Source organism: Oncorhynchus gorbuscha, linkage group LG04 (assembly GCF_021184085.1).
Source record: "Oncorhynchus gorbuscha isolate QuinsamMale2020 ecotype Even-year linkage group LG04, OgorEven_v1.0, whole genome shotgun sequence".
Taxonomy (NCBI): domain Eukaryota; kingdom Metazoa; phylum Chordata; class Actinopteri; order Salmoniformes; family Salmonidae; genus Oncorhynchus; species Oncorhynchus gorbuscha.
The window spans coordinates 54,566,360-54,584,837 of NC_060176.1; the positions used below are offsets into that span (position 1 = coordinate 54,566,360).

Consider the following 18,478-nt stretch of genomic DNA (forward strand, 5'->3'; position numbering starts at 1 on the left):
TTCCGATAGAGCCTTGAGTACCAGGCCATTAGCGACCTGATGGTCATTAGCGAGTTGGGTAGGCTACGACCAACGCATGTCCTGAGTGCATAAGAGGAGGTTACCGTGTCTCAATAGTCATGTGGAATTTTGCTGCGGTCATGACTCATGACTGCTGGTAATACGGTCACCTCAACAGCCCTACTCTGCACCTGTGTTTCATACAGTGCCTTCGGAAAGTATTCAGACCCCTTGACTTTTTCCGCATTTTGTTACATTACAGCCTTCTAAAATTGATTAAATATTTTTTCCCCCTCATCAATCTACACACAATACCCCATAATGACAAAGCAAAAACAGGTTTTTTGAAATATTTGCTAATTTATAAAAAAAAATTAAATTAGTATTCAGACCCTATACTCAGTACTTTGTTGAAGCACCTTTGGCAGCAAATACAGCATTGAGTTTTCTTGGGTATGATACCACAAGGTTGGCACACCTGTATTTGGGGAGTTTCTCCCATTCTTCTCTGCAGATCCTCAAGCTCTGTCAGGTTGAATGTGGAGTGTTGCTGCACAGCTATTTTCAAATCTTTCCAGAGCTGCTCAATTGAGTTCAATCTGGGCTCTGGCTTGTCCCGAAGCCAAGACAATGCAGGCCAAAGAGTTCAATCTTGGTTTTTTTCAGACCAGAGAATCTTGTTTCTCATGAACTGAGAGTTTTTGGCTGCCTTTTGGCAAACTCCAAGAGGGCTGTCATGTACCTTTTACTGAGGAGTGGCTTCCATCTAGCCACTCTACCATAAAGGCCTGATTGGTGGAGTGCTGCAGAGATGGTTGTCCTTCTGGAAGGTTCTCCCATCTCCTCAGAGGAACTCTGGAGCTTTATCAGAGTGACCATCGGGTTCTTGGTCACCTCCCCCACTAAGGCCCTTCTCCCCCGATTGTTGCTCAGTTTGGTCGGACGGGCCAGCTCCAGGAAGAGTCTTGGTGGTTCCAAACTTCTTCCATTTGAGGGTGATGGATGCCACTGTGTTCTTTGTGACCTTCAATGCAGCAGACATTTTTGGTACCCTTCCCCAGATCTGTGCCTCGACACAATCCTGTCTCTGAGCTCTACGGACTGTTCCTAGGACCTCATGGCTTGGTTTTTGCTCTGACATGCACTGTCAACTGTGGGACATTATATAGACAGGGTTGTGCCTTTTCAAATCATGTCCAATCAATTGAATTTCCACAGGTGGACTCCAAGTTGTAGAAACTTTTCAAGGATGGTCAATAGCAACAGGATGCACCTGAGTCTCATAGCAAAGGTTCTGAATACTTATGTAAATGTGGCATTTCTATTTTTAATTTTTAAAACATTTGCAAAATTTCTTAACCTGTTTTGCTTCATAATTAAGGGCTATTGTATGTAGATTGCTGAGGAAAATGTTTTATTTAATCCATTTTAGAATAAGGCTGAAATGTAACAAAATGTGTAAAAAAGTACTTTCCCGACGGCACTGTATATTTGTTTTGTTTAGTTAACATTGAGGGTTAAATGTGTGTGTTCCAGGGCATGTCTGGTGATGGCCCAGCTCCTGGAGGACAGCTCGTTCTGTGAGGAGTTCATTCAGCAGTGTCCTGCTGCTGTGGAGGTGCTCAACCTAGTGGCCCAGGAGTGCAGTCCTGGTGAGTGACCACCCAGTAGCATAGTGCTCAATTACGAGACCACTTCTGCAATGCAGCATGACTTTACTTTCCTATATTACAGTAGTATTGATTGTGTGGAAGGAAGTAGGGCTGCTGTGTGTAACAGTGCGCCTGTGTTGTGCAGGGGAGCGTCTCGGCATGGTTGAAGCACAGTGTGAGCGAGTGAGGATGCTGTACCGAGACTGCGCTCGCCCGCCACCCCCTCCCCTCCAGACAGACAGGCGCCAGGTGGGTGTCACTGTAGCCTTTCGACTCATTTATCTACTAAGTTCTACTGATTTTTAATAACGGACATAAAACCGTATTAGGAATTTTTGATTGATGAAGGGATTCTGATTGAGATTTGTAGGGCCAGTCTCCTAACTCTCTCTGTTCCGCTCTGTACCTCTCCCTAGCCCAAGGAGATGACGTGGTGTCCATCTAGGGGGTTCCCTCCAGTGCGTGCCTGCGTATTCTCATCCCGTCTCACCTCCGTCACCTTCCTGGCCGACCCCAGTGCTGGAGGAGGCCTGCCCAGGGGAACCTTCATCTATGCCACCTCACCTGTTCCTGTTCAGGTGGGCGCCGCTACGCTAACTGGATGTCTTGGGAATGGCACTGGGTTTTATATGAATGAAAATTCAGTTTTGCGTGCTTATGAAGCAGGCTGACTAATTTGGAATCTTAAAATTCCTCTCCCTCTTTTTCCTGTAGGCGCCTTCCTTTTACTGGGAGATAGAGATAGCCTCCTATGGAGACTCAGAAGATGACAGTGGTCCTATTGCATCTTTCGGCTTTGCCACAGAAGCAGAGAAGAGAGACGGAGCGTGGACCAACCCTGTTGGCACCTGCCTCTTTCACAAGTATGTGTTCATATGGATTTTATAGCTGTAATCTCAGAGGTTTCCCACTGCCTTGTCTCTGACTGAGTGCTGACCTTTCTCTCTTTCCTTTCTGTTTCATCCTACCTCTGTCTCTGTTTTTCACCCTTTCAGTAATGGTAGGGCTGTGCACTATAATGGTTCCAGTCTGCTGCAGTGGAAGAGTGTGAGGCTGGACGTGGCCCTACTTCCTGGTGAGATAGGAAACAGTCCTTTTTATCTAATTTCATAATATCACCTACGTCCTATTTTTTCCTGTCATTCATTTTACTTTTTTATTTATTTATTTTTGACACTTATGCCAACCAATGTGTATTGCATATTTAACAGATATTGGTGAAACATCTGATTTTGAACTCAATGTATCTTGCATGGTGACCATTCTCTTACTGCCTATAGGGGATGTTGCGGGCATTGGCTGGGAGCGCTCAGAGGGCACCCCTCCACCCCCCGGCCAGGCCCCTAAAGGGCGGGTCTACTTCACCTACTGTGGCCAGCGCCTCAGCCCCATCCTCGAGGACGTAGCAGGGGGCATGTGGCCTCTGGTGCACATTCAGAAAAAGGTGGGCCTTTATGCCTGGACATGTCAAGTAAGATTTAAAGTCTAATGAATGCAGCTTATGTTTGTCATGGTTTGTGTTGTATTTTGTTTAGAACACAAAGATTCGTGCCAACTTTGGTTGCCGGGCGTTTGCGTACGCAGAGGGCCAAGCACACCGCAACGCTGCTGACCTCTGTGTTGACTTGGCAGAAGAAATCAGCGCTAACTTTGAGGCCCTCCCCTTCGCCATGGCATCTGACAGCGACAATGATGCGGGTGCTAGTGTGGCATCTGACTCTGGCTCCCACGGACCCCCATGTCGGATCGCCGCAGTAGCAGTTGCCCAGCAACGTATGTTCCTATCACCTTCCCCCTTCCTGCACCAAATGAATGTGTCTTAGTTTAATCCTTTTACCTGGTTTGGTGTGCTTGATGTTCTGGTCTCATCCGTTCACCTAAAATATATTGTTTTACTTAAACTGGTGTTATTTCAGTCCTCTGTTATGTTTGCTGTTTGGTAAACCCCACTACAGCTAACCCTCACCCTCCTCACTGTCTGGTCTGTGTGTATGTGTGCGTCCCAGTTGGTAGCGTTTGTAAGAACTGGCTTTGTTGTTTGTCCTCCCCTGTCGGGACAGAGTACAACAGTGACTCATCATGCCACTACAAGGTGGAACTGAGTTACGAGAACCTGGTCACCTCAGGGCCTGACGCACACCCCCCGCCTATTCCTGATGACGAGAGTGATGACGAAGATGATGACGATGTCCCACGGGTGAGTTGAAAGTCAAATACCATATTTGCTTATCTTTTTGGTATCCAGATTTTTCAGTGGGCATGAATGTACTGCTGTCCACCCCCTCCCAGGAGGACCACTATGCCCTGCTGGTGAAGGCCTGGGAGACAAAGGTGTTCCCCACCATCCGCCGACGCTTTCGCAACGAGGCAGAGAGGAAGTCTGGTCTGGACCAGATCAAGGGAGCACTGCAGCTGGGTGATAATAATATTTTTTTCCCCTCACCCATCTACACACAATACCCCATAATGACAAAGTGAAAACATATACATTTTTTTTACATCTTTGCAGATTTATTGAAAACAAAATATAAGTATTCACACCCCTGAGTCGATACATGAGTCGATACATGTTAGTCTTTCTGGATTTGTCTCTTAAGAGCTTTCTACACAAGATTGTACCATTTTTTAATTTTTTTATTATTCAAGCTCTGTCAAGTTGGTTGTTGATTATTGCTAGACAGACATTTTCAAGTCTTGCCATGGATTTTCAAGACGATTTTAATCAAAACTGTAACTAGGTCACTCAGGAACATTCAATCTTGTCTTGGTAAGCAACTCGAATGTATATTTGGACTTGTGTTTTTAGGTTATTGCCCTGCTGAAAGGTGAATTTGATTTCCTCTAGGGTTTTGCCTGTAGTCAGCTCTATTCTGTTTCTTTTTATCAACAAAAAAAACTCCCTAGTCCTTGCCCTGTCATGTGGCCTCATGGTGAAATCCCTGCTCGGTTTCCTTCCTCTCCGTCAACTGAGTTAAGAAGGACTTCTGTATCTTTGTAGTGACTGGGTGTATTGATACACCATCCGTAGTGTAATAACTTCACCATGCTCAAAGGGACATTCAATGTCTGCTTATTTTTACCTCTTCTACCAATAGGGGCGGCAGGGTAGCGTTGGACTAGTAACCGAAAGGTTGCAAGTTCATATCCCCGAGCTGATAAGGTACAAATCTGTCGTTCTGCCCCTGAACAGACAGTTAACCCACTGTTCCTAGGCCGTCATTGAAAATAAGAATTTGCTTTAACTGACTTTCCTAGTTAAGTAAAGGTTAAAAGAATAGGTGCCACGCTTTTCGAGACATTAGAAAACCTCCCTGGTCTTTGTTGTTGAATCTGTGTTTGAAATTCCCTGCTCGACTGAGGGACCTTACAATTATTTGTATGTGTGGGGTACAGAGAGGAGGTAGTAAATCATAAATCATGTTAAACACTTATTGCACACATGGTGAGTCCATGCAACTTATTATGTAACATTTTTACTACTGAACTTATTTAAGTGTGCCAAAACAGAGGGGTTGAATACTTCGTGATTCAAGAGATTTCAGCTTTTTCATTTTGTATTAGTTTGTTCAACTTGTGTCGGCCAGTATCACAATAAATTCAGGCTGTAAAACAACAAAACGTGGGAAATGTTTGGGACACTCACTGAAAACTAGGTGGTGAAAGAAACCCTGTAGCTCCGTTTTAAAGGGCAAGTCCCTATTGACTCCACTGTTTGACCTTTTTAAAACAAAGTGAAAGATGTTTAAAAAAAATTTTTTGTGGTGTTTTTATTCTAAATGTTTTGCAGGCATGGTTGACATAGCCCGGCAGACAGTGGAGTTCCTGTATGAAGAGAACGGGGGCATCCCCCGGGACCTCTACCTCCCCACCATCGAGGACATCAAGGAGGAGGCCAACAAGTTCACCATCGACAAAGTCCGCAAAGGTCCCCTGCACTTGCACCCAACGCAATGCTAGAGGCCTTAGTTATTGAATCATTTCAGTTTTTTTCCTTCTGGATCAAAAAGGGACTTAGGTGGTGGGTGTGGCAGGGGGCGCGGTACGGCGGGTGAATTTTAGAGAACATTTTAGAGGCCCTCATCTTGGAGATGTAGAGAATTATTTTCATTTTTAAGACTATTTTCCTGCAGTTTTACACTTTTCCATGGAGCGTAGAGAAAATGTGGCAGTTCTATGCATTTTGAGATGACTAATGCAGTGTTTTTTTTATTGCTCAAATTTAATAACAAAGTCAATACTGCTAAATTCCTTGTTTTGGGAATTTTACGTTTTCCCTGATTTGTCTAGCTTTTATTTGAGTGATTCTTAGTTCTCAAATATTTTATTATAAAATAATATATATAGGTCCATTTAATCTTTTCTACATAATTTATATCTTGTTTAAGTTTACACTGAAATAGTAAAAAAAAAATGTTTAAAAAAAATGTTTGCACGGTTTGTTCTTAGATGACGTAGGCGGCCCACCCAAGGATTTCAATGGCAGAAAAACCCCTGCCTTTATCTAACATTATCTTTGACCCTTACTTTAAATACATTAGTAAACACAGGAATTTTCCCGATAGCTGGTTTAAACATGTTTTTTTTATTCAACCTTTATTTAACTAGGCAAGTCAGTTAAGACATATTCTTATTTACAATGACGGCCTACACCGGCCAAACCCGGACTACGCTGGGCAAATTGTGCGCTGCCTTAAGGTACTCCCTATCACGTCCGGTTGTGATACAGCCTGGAATCGAACCAGGGTGTCTGTAGTGACGCCTCAAGCACTGAGATATGCAGTGCCTTAGACTGCTGCGCCACTCAGGTCCACAAAGAGTACTATTTTATTTTTAGCAATATAGATGTCTAAACATTCATTATGTACAATGATATGCTCTAGTGTTACCCGGCTTTGCCTTACATATGTGTCCTCTTCTCAGGTTTGACTGTGGTCATCCGCTCTCCAGACAGCAACAACACCAACAGCACCACAGGTGGAACAGCCCTGCCCAAGTTTGCCATCCGAGGCATGTTGAAAACCTTCGGCCTGCACGGAGTGGTTCTGGATGTGGACTCTGTGAGTGTAGAACAGCCGAACTTCGCAGTTCATAGAAACAAAACGATGAGAAGTTGAGCTTTGTCTCTTTTGACAGTGTGTCAATGATCTCTCTCACTCTACTGTGTGTATGTCCAGGTGAATGAGCTGGTGCAAGTAGAGACGTACCTGCGCAGTGAGGGGGTGCTGGTGAGGTACTGGTATCCCATTGAGATGCTGGAGCGCCCCCCTGTTGGATCCCGCCGTACTGCTGCCAATGGCCTTGTCAATCTAGACAGCAGTAACATCCAGATCCACAGGTAACACGCCATCACTTACACTCCTACACACATCCTGAAATAACACGGCTAAGAACTATAAATCGTCCTCCATGGCCTGCTGTGTTTCAGGGAGCTTCTGCGCTGTGAGAGTGCCCTGGCTAGGCTCTACTGTCGCATGGCTCTACTTAACATCTTTGCCCCCAAAAGACCCCACACCTTCACCCGCCTCTTCCATATCCCAGCTGTTCGAGACATCACCCTGGAACACCTGCAGCTGCTGTCCAATCAACTTCTGGCTCCTCCTCTGCCTGGTAAGTGGGCTTTCTCCAGATGAGATGATAATCCACAGAAAATAATGGTTTAAATAGAATAAAGTTAGAGCAATGAATGGAATAAGGTCTACAGTGAAATAGATTTTTAAGTGTATGTTGTGATTTTGAGGAGCTCTTTCCATGATCAGTGTGCTATGTTGTTCTCTTTGTCCTGCAGATGGCACCATCAGCTCCAGCTCCATCCTGCTGGCCCAGTCTCTACTCCACAACCTGCAGGGCCAGAGCTGCTCTCCCACAGACCTGTTCTACCAGGGCAACGCACAGCCCATCAGGGAGTGGCTCACCGTGGCCATCACCCGTGCCCTGCACCAGGGGGAGGAGAGCCTGCTGGAGCTCACCAAGCAGATCTGCTGCTTCCTACAGGTTAGCTCCCGATTCTGTGGCTCAATGTATGTTTCCCCAGGGACGAAGATATTTAGCTTTTAACGTAGTTAATCTTGGTTTCCCTTGTTCCATTGTGTAGAATTCACCAGAGCAGTTCATCTCAGAGGACTTCCCAGTATCAGAATCAAAGGTCAGCATGGATGTCAACTTCCCGGGTGCTGCCTTCGTGATCGTCTCCTGCAAAGAGACCCAACTAGGCTGTCGTAAAGAGTAAGCTAATTTAACACAATTACCTTTGTTCTAAGTTAAACCCATTAACCTTTATGCCCCTAGATGCCTTACAGTGACCCATTTTCTGCCTCTCTACCTACACTAGCTCCTCCCTGTACAAAGCCCCATGGGCACGGGTCATGGTTTATGGCCTGGGTCACAAGGTGCGCAGGAACGGCCAGCTCAATTTAATGGAGGCGGTGTGCTACCCTCTGGATGCCTCGCCCTCCAACACAGGCCTCACCCCCCCTCCCACCACCAACCAATACCCCACTGTCATCATCCCCACTGACAAAGTGCACATCAAACTGGGTAAGTGCTTGATCTCCCTTAGTCCTGGCTTACAGTATTAGCTTCTTTCAGCTTGTCTATGTTCTAATTAGGGCTGGCACAATAATTGCGTAACTGACAATTATGGACAATAACCGGGAACATAATCATCTTAATACATAAATTTTAGGCGAAGGGGGATTCAACTTCGTATTCAAGTAGATATTGTTTACCCAATAGCAGTTTTACATTTTTACATGAAGTGGGTAAAGTGGGTCATAATTTTACGAGCAGAACGGCATGGCCGGGAGGAGAAGCTTGATTTCCAAGGGTTGCAAAAGGTCAAGACTATTTGTTTTTTAAACTGGGGTGTCACCAAAGCTGTGTTGTATTCATTAGGTGTGTCGTAGCTCATTTTCAAAGATGTATTACAAGCAACAAAATGATGACAATGACCGTGGCCATTTCCATGACAATCACGACCCAAAATTCCATAATCGTCACAGCCCTGGTTCTTATGGTTTCTTTCTGTTTCACATGATTACCATGTATTTCTAATAGGTTGTTTTACCGTCTCTCTCTGTCTCTCAGGGGTGTCGCCCCCTCCTGGTGCGGTGCTGGTGCTGCACTCCCTGCCGCTGGAGTTCCCCCTGGCCATGGCGTTTGCTGAGCAGCTGCTGACGTGGAAGCTAGGAGAGAGCAGTGAGTGCTCTGAGGAGGAGTTAGACACTGTGCCCTCCTCTGTGCTGCTGCAGGTAGTGGAGCTGCTGGGTAAGTGCTACACTTCCAGAAAATCTCTTCTCTTTGAAATGTCTGCATCCATGGCTTTAGGTGTCCAACATGTCTGCACATTTATTTCCATAACCCTTGTTGTGACTAATTTTGCATCCTGTTTTGTGCTTGACAACAAGTTGGTCTCCATTTTCAAATAGTTTAATTTACCCCTCTCCCTGTCTGTGGTGTTTTAGGTGGGCTGCTGTGGACCACAGATCTGGCACCCTGCATCAAGGAACTCTCCTTCCACCTGCTGGCTGAGCACTTCCGTAAGATTCATCACCTGGAGCAGCGTAAGAGCCCTGCAGGCCTGTCCAGCTCCATCGCCCTGCTGCTCAACCCCTGCCTGGCCGTGCTCATGGCCCTGCAGACGGAGCTCCGCAAGCTGTACGACCGGGAGACCCAGGGCTGGGTGGCTGCAGGGGCCGGAGCAGGGTGCTCCTCTGGTGGTGGTGTCCTGGCCTTGGGGGCCGAGCAGAGCAGGTTCTCCACCTACTTCCACGCCCTGATGGAGGTGTGCCTGGCTGTAGCTGAGGTCACCCTCCCCCTCAACGTGGGGTGCTCAGGAGTGGGAGCTCTGTCATCCACCAGTGCCCCTAATCTCAGCGACTCCTCCTCATCCTCCTCCTCCTCCCCAGGCCAGACCCCCCAGAGCCCCAGCCTGCTCTCTAAGCGTAAGAAGGTGAAGATGAAGCGAGAGCGTGCAGCAGCAGTGGCGGCGGCCTCAGGGAAGAGGGGTTCTGCTGGAGGGGCTCGCCTGTCAGAGAGCGACAGCGCCCTGCTCAACATGGCCGGTAGTAAACCTGAGGACATGCTGTGGTTCCACCGTGGCCTCACCCTGCTCATGATCCTGCGTCACCTGGCCAACAAGGACCCCCAGGGGCTGAGTGTGACAAATGATGCTGTGACTGACGCCTGCCAGGCCCTGGTTGGACCTACCTCTCACAGCCGTCTGCTGGTTCTCTCTGGCATCCCCACCCACCTGGAGGAGGCTGTGGTGCGCAGCGCTATCCGCAGGGCCTGCAACGCCCATGGGGGGCTCTTCAAGGATGAAATCTTCATCCCCCTGCAGGAGGACGAGCCCAAAAAGTCCAAGGCAGGAGCTGGGGTGTCCACCCCTCTGGATGGCAAAGCAGCCCCCGGGCCTGAGCGTCCCTTCCCGAGCAACGAGAGCCCAGACAGCTCCAGCAGCGTGACTCCAGCCATGAGTGTCTCAGCCTCGGCCTCCACGAGCCAGACCTCCATCTGCAGCTCCTTGCAGGGGGGCGTTTCCCGCACTGCCAGTGAACTCTCTGTGGACCAGGAGCTGCTGGCTGCCCCACCTCTCACCCCAGCGGCTGCAGCATCGGCTGTCCCCTCCCCACAGCAGGGTCTACTCGATCCCCACACGGTGTCCAGCCAGGAGAGCCTAGATATCTCCCTGTGCAGCACAGGGAGCCTGGGCAGTCTGGGCAGCCTGGGGGAGCCTTTGGACAGTGCAGAAACAGCCTCTGTTTCAGACGGGGGCTCCATGTACACAGTCACCTCTCTGGACAACAACGCCATCTTGGCCCGGCCCATTAAGGGCTATGCCGTCATAGAGGTGGGTCGCAAGTGCATTTTACACTGAAAATGCAATATATTGTTTATAATTTCTTTCTTTGCGCTTTGATGGAGACAAACTTGCATTGTCCTTCTGTTGTGCATATGCTGAATGTAGGTTCGAGCCCGGGCCAAAGTGGAGAAGATTCGTGCTAGCCTCTTCAACAGCAGTGATTTAATTGGCTTATCCACCCTGGAGGGTGAGGAGGAGCTGATGGAGCTGACTAATGAGGAGATCCTCACAGCCTCCAGTGTCAACCAAAGCCTGTTTGACACACAGGGTAGCTCCGCCCTCGAGGACTACTTCCTGGACAAGTCTCTCAGAGGTTTTTAGTAGTATACTCTCTACCTATGTTTAACCACCTGTACTCTACCAATACCGATTAAAGTGGTCATCATCTTTTCTCCTCCTGTGTTACCAGGGGACAAGTTGGTGCCAAGTGCGCGAGACCTACTGACGGACATCTATAAGAGTTGTGTCCACTCAGAGCAGATGCTGAGCCTCACGCCAGCCAAGCCTGTCAAAGTGTCAGACATCTACCTGAGCAAGGAGCAGATCAACTCCCAGACCCCTGGAAACCTCCTCCATGTCTTCTTCACTCACATACGGCCACCTAAGAAGATGCTGGAGGACCAACTGACGCAGGTTGGTACACCACCCATGAGAGTGCTTGAACACACAAACTTGAAATATAGAAATTATATGCTTAATTGACCCTGCCTCATCCACATGATTACACACATACTCACATCTATATGCATCTGCATCCATGTTTGTCTGAGCATTGCTATATGTTCCACAGATTCTGCGTAAATATGGCACCACCAAGCCCAACAAGAACAAATACAGCAAGGTGGGTAAGGAACAGCACGCAGTCAAGGTGGTGAGCACCAAGAGACCCATCACCAAACCACCCAGCAAGGAGAAGTCTGTGCTCAACAGCGTCAGGTGAATTTTAGCCCTCGCCACACACACAATGCCACCCTGAAAGCCATTTTCCTAAATAGTTTCCACCCACACTTTTAAATTAGAGGCTTTGTAATTGCAGAAAGTAATGGGTTTCAATAATTATACTCCCCCTAAGATGCTTTTCTCAACGCTTCCCACGCTCAAATGTGTTACTTAAATAGCGAGTTTTTCAAATTAACTTCTCATATTTAGGAACACGAATTGCAATAAAGACTATAACCTGTGGTTTCTTCATCCACTTACAGAAGGAAAGTTGAGTGACTAAAGTTGGCTTATTATGCATAATCATCATATCAAGATTCATTCAGTATGCTGCCATGTCATCCATGACATTTGTCAGTACTCATTTAGACAGACATTTTCCATTGGCCTCTGTCCCTGACTTCTTTCCATGTCTCTATCAGGACTGCACTGAGTGAGAAGAGTGTACTGAAGCCCAAGTCCCCTGAGAAATCCAGGCCTGATGAGAAGGACACAGAGAAATCTCCTGCCAAGAAGCCTGAAGGTACTGACGCTCTGTTCCCTCTCATGTTACCTACATGTATCTCTCACTTGAGTTGATTAAAACCTGTAATGGCAAGGCGATCCCCAAGGGGAACTCCACCCCCCCATTCAGCTGAAAAGGTGGCGCAGGGAATTCTAAAATATTATTTAGAAATATTTAACTTTCACATATTTACAGGTCCAATACAGCAAATGAAAGATAAACATCCTGTTCATCTACCCATCATGTCCGATTTTTAAAATGTTTTACAGCGAAACCGCAACATATATTTATGTTAGACCACCACCAAATCAACGGAAAAACACAGCCATTTTTTTCCAGCCAAAGATAGTCACAAAAGCAGGATTAGAGTTAAACAGCGTCCTGCTACTCATGCCAGGAATATAGAATATGCATATGATTAGTATGTGTGGATAGAAAACACTGACGTTTCTAAAACTGGTTAAATCACGGCTGTGACTATAACAACGTGTGTTTCATCGAAAAGCGGAAGAAAAACTGATCACCAAAATCTGGAAAATATATCAATGCGCCATTTGCATGTATTGTCTATTGGAAAGCAAATGACATGGGGCTGAGATTGCAAGTCCTACAGCTTCCACACTATGTCGCCAGTCTTGTCAATTGCCTGGGCTTTGTTTCTTGGTCAAACGAGTGAGAGAGAGCCCATTCCTTCCGGTCTCCGACAGGATGTTTTGGATGAGAAATTTCCGAACATGATTTCAAGACGTGGAGCTATTGAATACACATCGCCCCATGATCAATTTGATAGATTATTAACGTTTACTAATACCTAAAGTTGGATTACAAAGGGTATATATGGACCGATTTTAATCGAAAAAAAGACCCAATAGTGATATGTATGGGACATCTAGGAGTGCCAACAAAGAAGATCGTCAAAGGTAATGAATGTTTTATATTTTATTTCTGCGTTTTGTGTAGCGCCGGCTATGCTAATTATTTTGTTTACGTCCCCTTCGGGTATTTCGGGGTGTTGCATGCTATCAGATAATAGCTTGTCATGCTTTCGCCGAAAAGCATTTTAAAAATCTGACTTGTTGGCTGGATTCACAACGAGTGTAGCTTTAATTCAGTACCCTGCATGTGTGTATTAATGAACGTTTAAGTTTTAACGAGTGCTATTAGCATTTAGCGTAGCGCATTTGCATTTCCAGATGGCTAGATGGGACGCATCGATCTATGAAGAGTCTGTGATCCAGGAAAACGCAACGTCATTTTTTAAAATTAAAGTCGATGATAAACTTTCACAAAACACTTCGAAATACTTTTGTAATCCAGCTTTAGGTATTAGTAAACGTTAATAATCTATCAAATTGATCACGGGGCGATGTGTATTCAATAGCTCCAAGTCTTGAAATCATGTTCAGAAATTTCTACTCCAGAACATCCTGTCGGAGACCGGAAGGAATGGGCTCTCTTACTCGTTTGACCAAGAAACAAAGCGCAGGCAATTGACAAGACTGGCGACATCGTGTGGAAGCTGTAGGACTTGCAATCTCAGCCCCATGTAATTTGCTTTCCAATAGACAATACATGCAAGTGGCGCATTGATATATTTTTCAGATTTTGGTGATCAGTTTTTCTTCCGCTTTTCGATGAAACACACGTTATGTTATAGTCACAGCTGTGATTTAACCAGTTTTAGAAACGTCAGAGTGTTTTCTATCCACACATACTAATCATATGCATATACTATATTCCTGGCATGAGTAGCAGGACGCTGAAATGTTGCGTGATTTTTAACAGAATGTTCGAAAAAGTAGGGGGTAGACTTAACAGGTTAAACATATTGCAAATGGACAAGAGTCGCCAGCAAGTCACCGTCCATCAGTCAATTGGATGTCATTCTGACACCAAACTGATACCAATTGACACCAAACCCACTTTTTCCAACTCATTTAGAAGCCAACTATCACATATTTCAGAGCAGGCCCATAATTCACAGCGCCTTCAGTTTAAAACATAATAAAAACGTAAAACACATAGTTACGTTCTAGCTGCGGGTCCAGTTCGGACATTATGTGTAGGCCTATGTGAGGCGACCCCAAATCCCGAGTTTCGGATCGATAGGTCATTCGGTGCCTGAGCAAGACCCTAATTGGTGAAAATCCACTTTTTTCCATGCCTTGCTACGGGTTCTTTGAATGAGCTATCGGACAGAAACATTGGGGTCCGTCTCTATGGGCCGAGCCGGTTTCAATGCACCTAGTCTTGCGTCTCTGAGACTTTTCTAAATGTCGTCATTTTCGTAATGGTCAAAATGAATTGAAGTCATTGCAAATGTACGAGGCTGTTTCTCGGTCCGAGAACCTTCTAGAGCCACCTAACTGACCGCCACCTAACTCACCACGCACTATCGACTTGAGGTCTAGAACAGGTTTCTAAAGTTTCAGAACTCTAGGACTGACAGTTCTTTTTTTAGCTCGAACAAAGGTAACTATTGCAGACACGGTCTGTCTCTACGCACCCCAATGGGTCCCTCCTACTAAGCTGTGTGTGTGTGTGTGTGTGTGTGTGTGATTTTAGTTTTTCTTTGACATTTTATGGGTCATGACTGATTTACAGTTCATGGGGGGTTGCCTAATCACACATATGAAGCTTTGAAAAGGTCTGACCATTTTAACCCTTCAAAACAGCCACTATGACACCATTTAAGGCACTTCCGGTTGGCACAGGAAGCTATAAATAAACTCATATCCTGATTGGGGTATGCCTTTACAGAATCCTGAGTTTGAAGTCTTTACGTTAAGAACTGAGTTATTTATGGAGGGTTTAGTGAGTGTGTGTTATTTCAGAAAATCACAGAAATCTCGCAGAGCTCCACAGCACACTTTAAAAAGATTCGTATGAACACCCTGCAACTGGATCTGTAACTGTGTAAAAAATAAATAAAAAATTGTGAACCTCACCAATTTGACATTGTACGATAGATAAATGTCTGGTTCTTGTTTTATTGACACCGTAGGTTCCTTTACTTTGACGTGAAGCGGAAAAATTATTGCTCTATTTTCATTTTGAACCTTTAATCCCAGAAAAATGGCCATAACTCAAAAACCGTTGAGGCTTAGACGCCATCTTGTTCGGGGCCAACTGCCCATTATGCCAAACCTACACTCACCAAGTTTCGTCTTCGAAGTCTTTTCCGTTTTGGAGATAAGGCCACGTCGTGATTCGTTATGTTTTGTACATTTGCCCTCTTGTGGGATTTATCGGGACAGCGGACAAATGACCAAAATTTGATTATTTTATAAAACGGAAACCGAATGTCCGAGAGTTCGTTTGATGACTTCCCGGTAGATCCGGCCCTGCCGCACGGCCCGACGCCGTCCACAAATTTTACAAACGTTTTCGGATGTCTGGTAAGGGACCGTACATTTGCAATATGGACTTTCTCACTAACCATATGGCGAATGTCAAAATGTTCCCTTAAGGTATGTTAAGATTTCCCTCAAGTTATAATATACATGTGCAAATTCATGTATTTATATATTTCTTATATCCTCCCTCGCCCATCTCTCTGACATAGTCCCAGAGGAGAAGTACCTGACTCTAGAGGGATTCCATAAGTTTGCTGTGGACCGGGCCAAACAGGACATCCGTAGCATGTGGAGGGCCATTCTGGCCTGCGGTTACGACCTCCACTTTGAAAAGTGAGCTTGGTGACACACCCCCTTCTAGCCCCTGCAGTCAGCCTATGGTAGATCACCCCCCCCCACCCCCAAGCCCCTGCAGGCAGCCTGGGGATGGTAGGTCACATTCCTAGCTGAGTGGGGAACCGAACACACATGGCTGGAGCAGGTTGTACACATTCAGAGCATGGAACACACTGTGACTATTACGTCAACACATCACATGTTTACACATGATGTACTCTAAGAAAATATTTATCTGCATCACACTACTACACTGTATAGTGCGTAATCAGAGAAAGTCAACTGAGGTAAGATTAAGACATATGTATGAAGAGGGTCTTTTCATATTTAGTGGCTGTTCCCCTTCTCTTCTGATTTCAGGTGTACCTGTATAGACACGCGTCACGCCCAGAAGGCCTGTAGGAGGTGGAGTCTGGAGATGGACGTAGCGTTGGTTCAGTACATCAACAGGCTGTGTGGTCACCTGGCCATCACACCTGCCAGGCTGCACCCGCACGAGGCCTACCTAGACCCCAGTGACATCGCTGATCCACGCGTGGCCTGTCTCCTCAGTATGTGACCTACTCACTGACAGACCGCGTCATCAGTTTACATGTTTGTATGGTATCGAATGTCAGTAAATTAGATTGTGAGTGTGTGTGTTTACATGTACATGGTTAGTGGGTGGGTGTGTGGATGGGTATGTGTGTCGCTGTGTTCACATTTCCCTTCTCTCTGATGTATGTGTAGATGTGCCTGTGGAGAGCTTGCGTCTACGCTTTGCTCTACTGCAGTCTCTCAACAACACCCTGGAGAGTTTCTTCCTGCCCCTGGTGGAGCTGAGACAAACACACACCTACCAGAACAGCATCGCAGCACTGCTCTGTGGGGCCAAAGGTGACACACACACATAACAATAACTTCTCAGCACAGCTTTGTCAGGTCAAAGGCACACTGTGTGCTGTATGTGGGTCATTAAGGACTGGTTTTGTATCAGGGCATTGACCTGTTGATAAATCTTTTAAACGTTTTACATTGTGACTGCCTCTGGGGGTCGAGGTGGGGCATATGAACTAGAGGTCTTCATGGGTCCAAAAAGTTCCAAAATGGATCCGTAGCTTTCCCACCATACCCATAAATAAATAAATAAAGTTAAATGGAGAGCTGTTCCAAATGGACCCGAGGACAGTCCGACATGTTCCGAAAAGGACCACAGAAAACAGACCCGTGCTTGTTCAGCTCTGAGAGTAGAAAAAGTGTGAGAAAGAAACCTCCAACTGGGTGCTGCCAGCGCCATCAATTAAAAAAAACGATATTGGCCAAAATATCCACAGTTAATTGTCTTTAAAAAATACTTGTTTCGATGTGTACCATATTAAAAACTTCAGTCTTATTGTTTTTCTTCCTAAAACAATAATTGTTCATCTGTCAAAGATCTGACCACTAAATGCATCAGGGCATTGCATGCATTATAAGTGTCGACTATATGGTATTCATATGGAAGAAAAAAAATATATATATACATACATACATACATACATACATACATACATACATACATACATACATACATACATACATACATACATACATACATACATACATACATACATACATACATACATACATACATACATACATACATACATACATACATACATACATACATACATACATACATACATACATACATACATACATACATACATACATTAACCCTCTAGTGTCTAAGCCGGGGGAGGGGGGTCTAAGCGAACATGGAATTGTTTTAAGATGGTCATACCAAGGATTATTTAGCTATTTAATTTAGAATTTTAAGACTCACTAAGGTCTAAAAAAATATATATATTTACAACAATTATTGGATGAAACATTGAATTTGGCATTACTGCTATTAGCTAACATAAACGCATTGAATAACAGATTAACTACAACAGATAGTCCCCCCCAAAATCTAAAGGAAGTTTGTTCTGAAGTGTCTGCCATATACAGTGCCTTGCGAAAGTATTCGGCCCCCTTGAACTTTGCGACCTTTTGCCACATTTCAGGCTTCAAACATAAAGATATAAAACTGTATTTTTTTGTGAAGAATCAACAACAAGTGGGACACAATCATGAAGTGGAACGACATTTATTGGATATTTCAAACTTTTTTAACAAATAAAAAACTGAAAAATTGGGCGTGCAAAATTATTCATCCCCTTTACTTTCAGTGCAGCAAACTCTCTCCAGAAGTTCAGTGAGGATCTCTGAATGATCCAATGTTGACCTAAATGACTAATGATGATAATTACAATCCACCTGTGTGTAATCAAGTATCCGTATAAATGCACCTGCACTGTGATAGTCTCAGAGGTCCGTTAAAAGCGCAGAGAGCATCATGAAGAACAAGGAACACACCAGGCAGGTCCGAGATACTGTTGTGAAGAAGTTTAAAGCCGGATTTGGATACAAAAAGATTTCCCAAGCTTTAAACATCCCAAGGAGCACTGTGCAAGCGATAATATTGAAATGGAAGGAGTATCAGACCACTGCAAATCTACCAAGACCTGGACGTCCCTCTAAACTTTCAGCTCATACAAGGAGAAGACTGATCAGAGATGCAGCCAAGAGGCCCATGATCACTCTGGATGAACTGCAGAGATCTACAGCTGAGGTGGGAGACTCTGTCCATAGGACAACTATCAGTCGTATATTGCACAAATCTGGCCTTTATGGAAGAGTGGCAAGAAAGCCATTTCTTAAAGATATCCATAAAAGTGTTGTTTAAAGTTTGCCACAAGCCACCTGGGAGACACACCAAACCTGTGGAAGAAGGTGCTCTGGTCAGATGAAACCAAAATTGAACTTT

At 45.2% G+C, this 18,478-nt stretch overlaps 1 protein-coding gene across 1 annotated transcript in view; it reads left to right on the top strand.

Annotated features, from left to right (window-relative positions):
- LOC124034307 (probable E3 ubiquitin-protein ligase HECTD4) overlaps positions 1-18,478 on the top strand; it is a 69,617-nt gene that overhangs the window by 36,870 nt on the left and 14,269 nt on the right. The window contains 25 exon segments of the mRNA XM_046347316.1: positions 1,537-1,652; positions 1,798-1,901; positions 2,069-2,230; positions 2,367-2,515; positions 2,648-2,727; positions 2,933-3,096; positions 3,188-3,425; positions 3,713-3,849; positions 3,942-4,068; positions 5,440-5,577; positions 6,573-6,709; positions 6,827-6,987; positions 7,078-7,259; positions 7,438-7,643; positions 7,744-7,874; positions 7,981-8,186; positions 8,736-8,915; positions 9,113-10,500; positions 10,618-10,825; positions 10,922-11,145; positions 11,303-11,448; positions 11,874-11,974; positions 15,522-15,645; positions 16,009-16,199; positions 16,378-16,524. Of these exon segments, the coding sequence (XP_046203272.1) occupies positions 1,537-1,652; positions 1,798-1,901; positions 2,069-2,230; positions 2,367-2,515; positions 2,648-2,727; positions 2,933-3,096; positions 3,188-3,425; positions 3,713-3,849; positions 3,942-4,068; positions 5,440-5,577; positions 6,573-6,709; positions 6,827-6,987; positions 7,078-7,259; positions 7,438-7,643; positions 7,744-7,874; positions 7,981-8,186; positions 8,736-8,915; positions 9,113-10,500; positions 10,618-10,825; positions 10,922-11,145; positions 11,303-11,448; positions 11,874-11,974; positions 15,522-15,645; positions 16,009-16,199; positions 16,378-16,524 (5,147 nt within the window).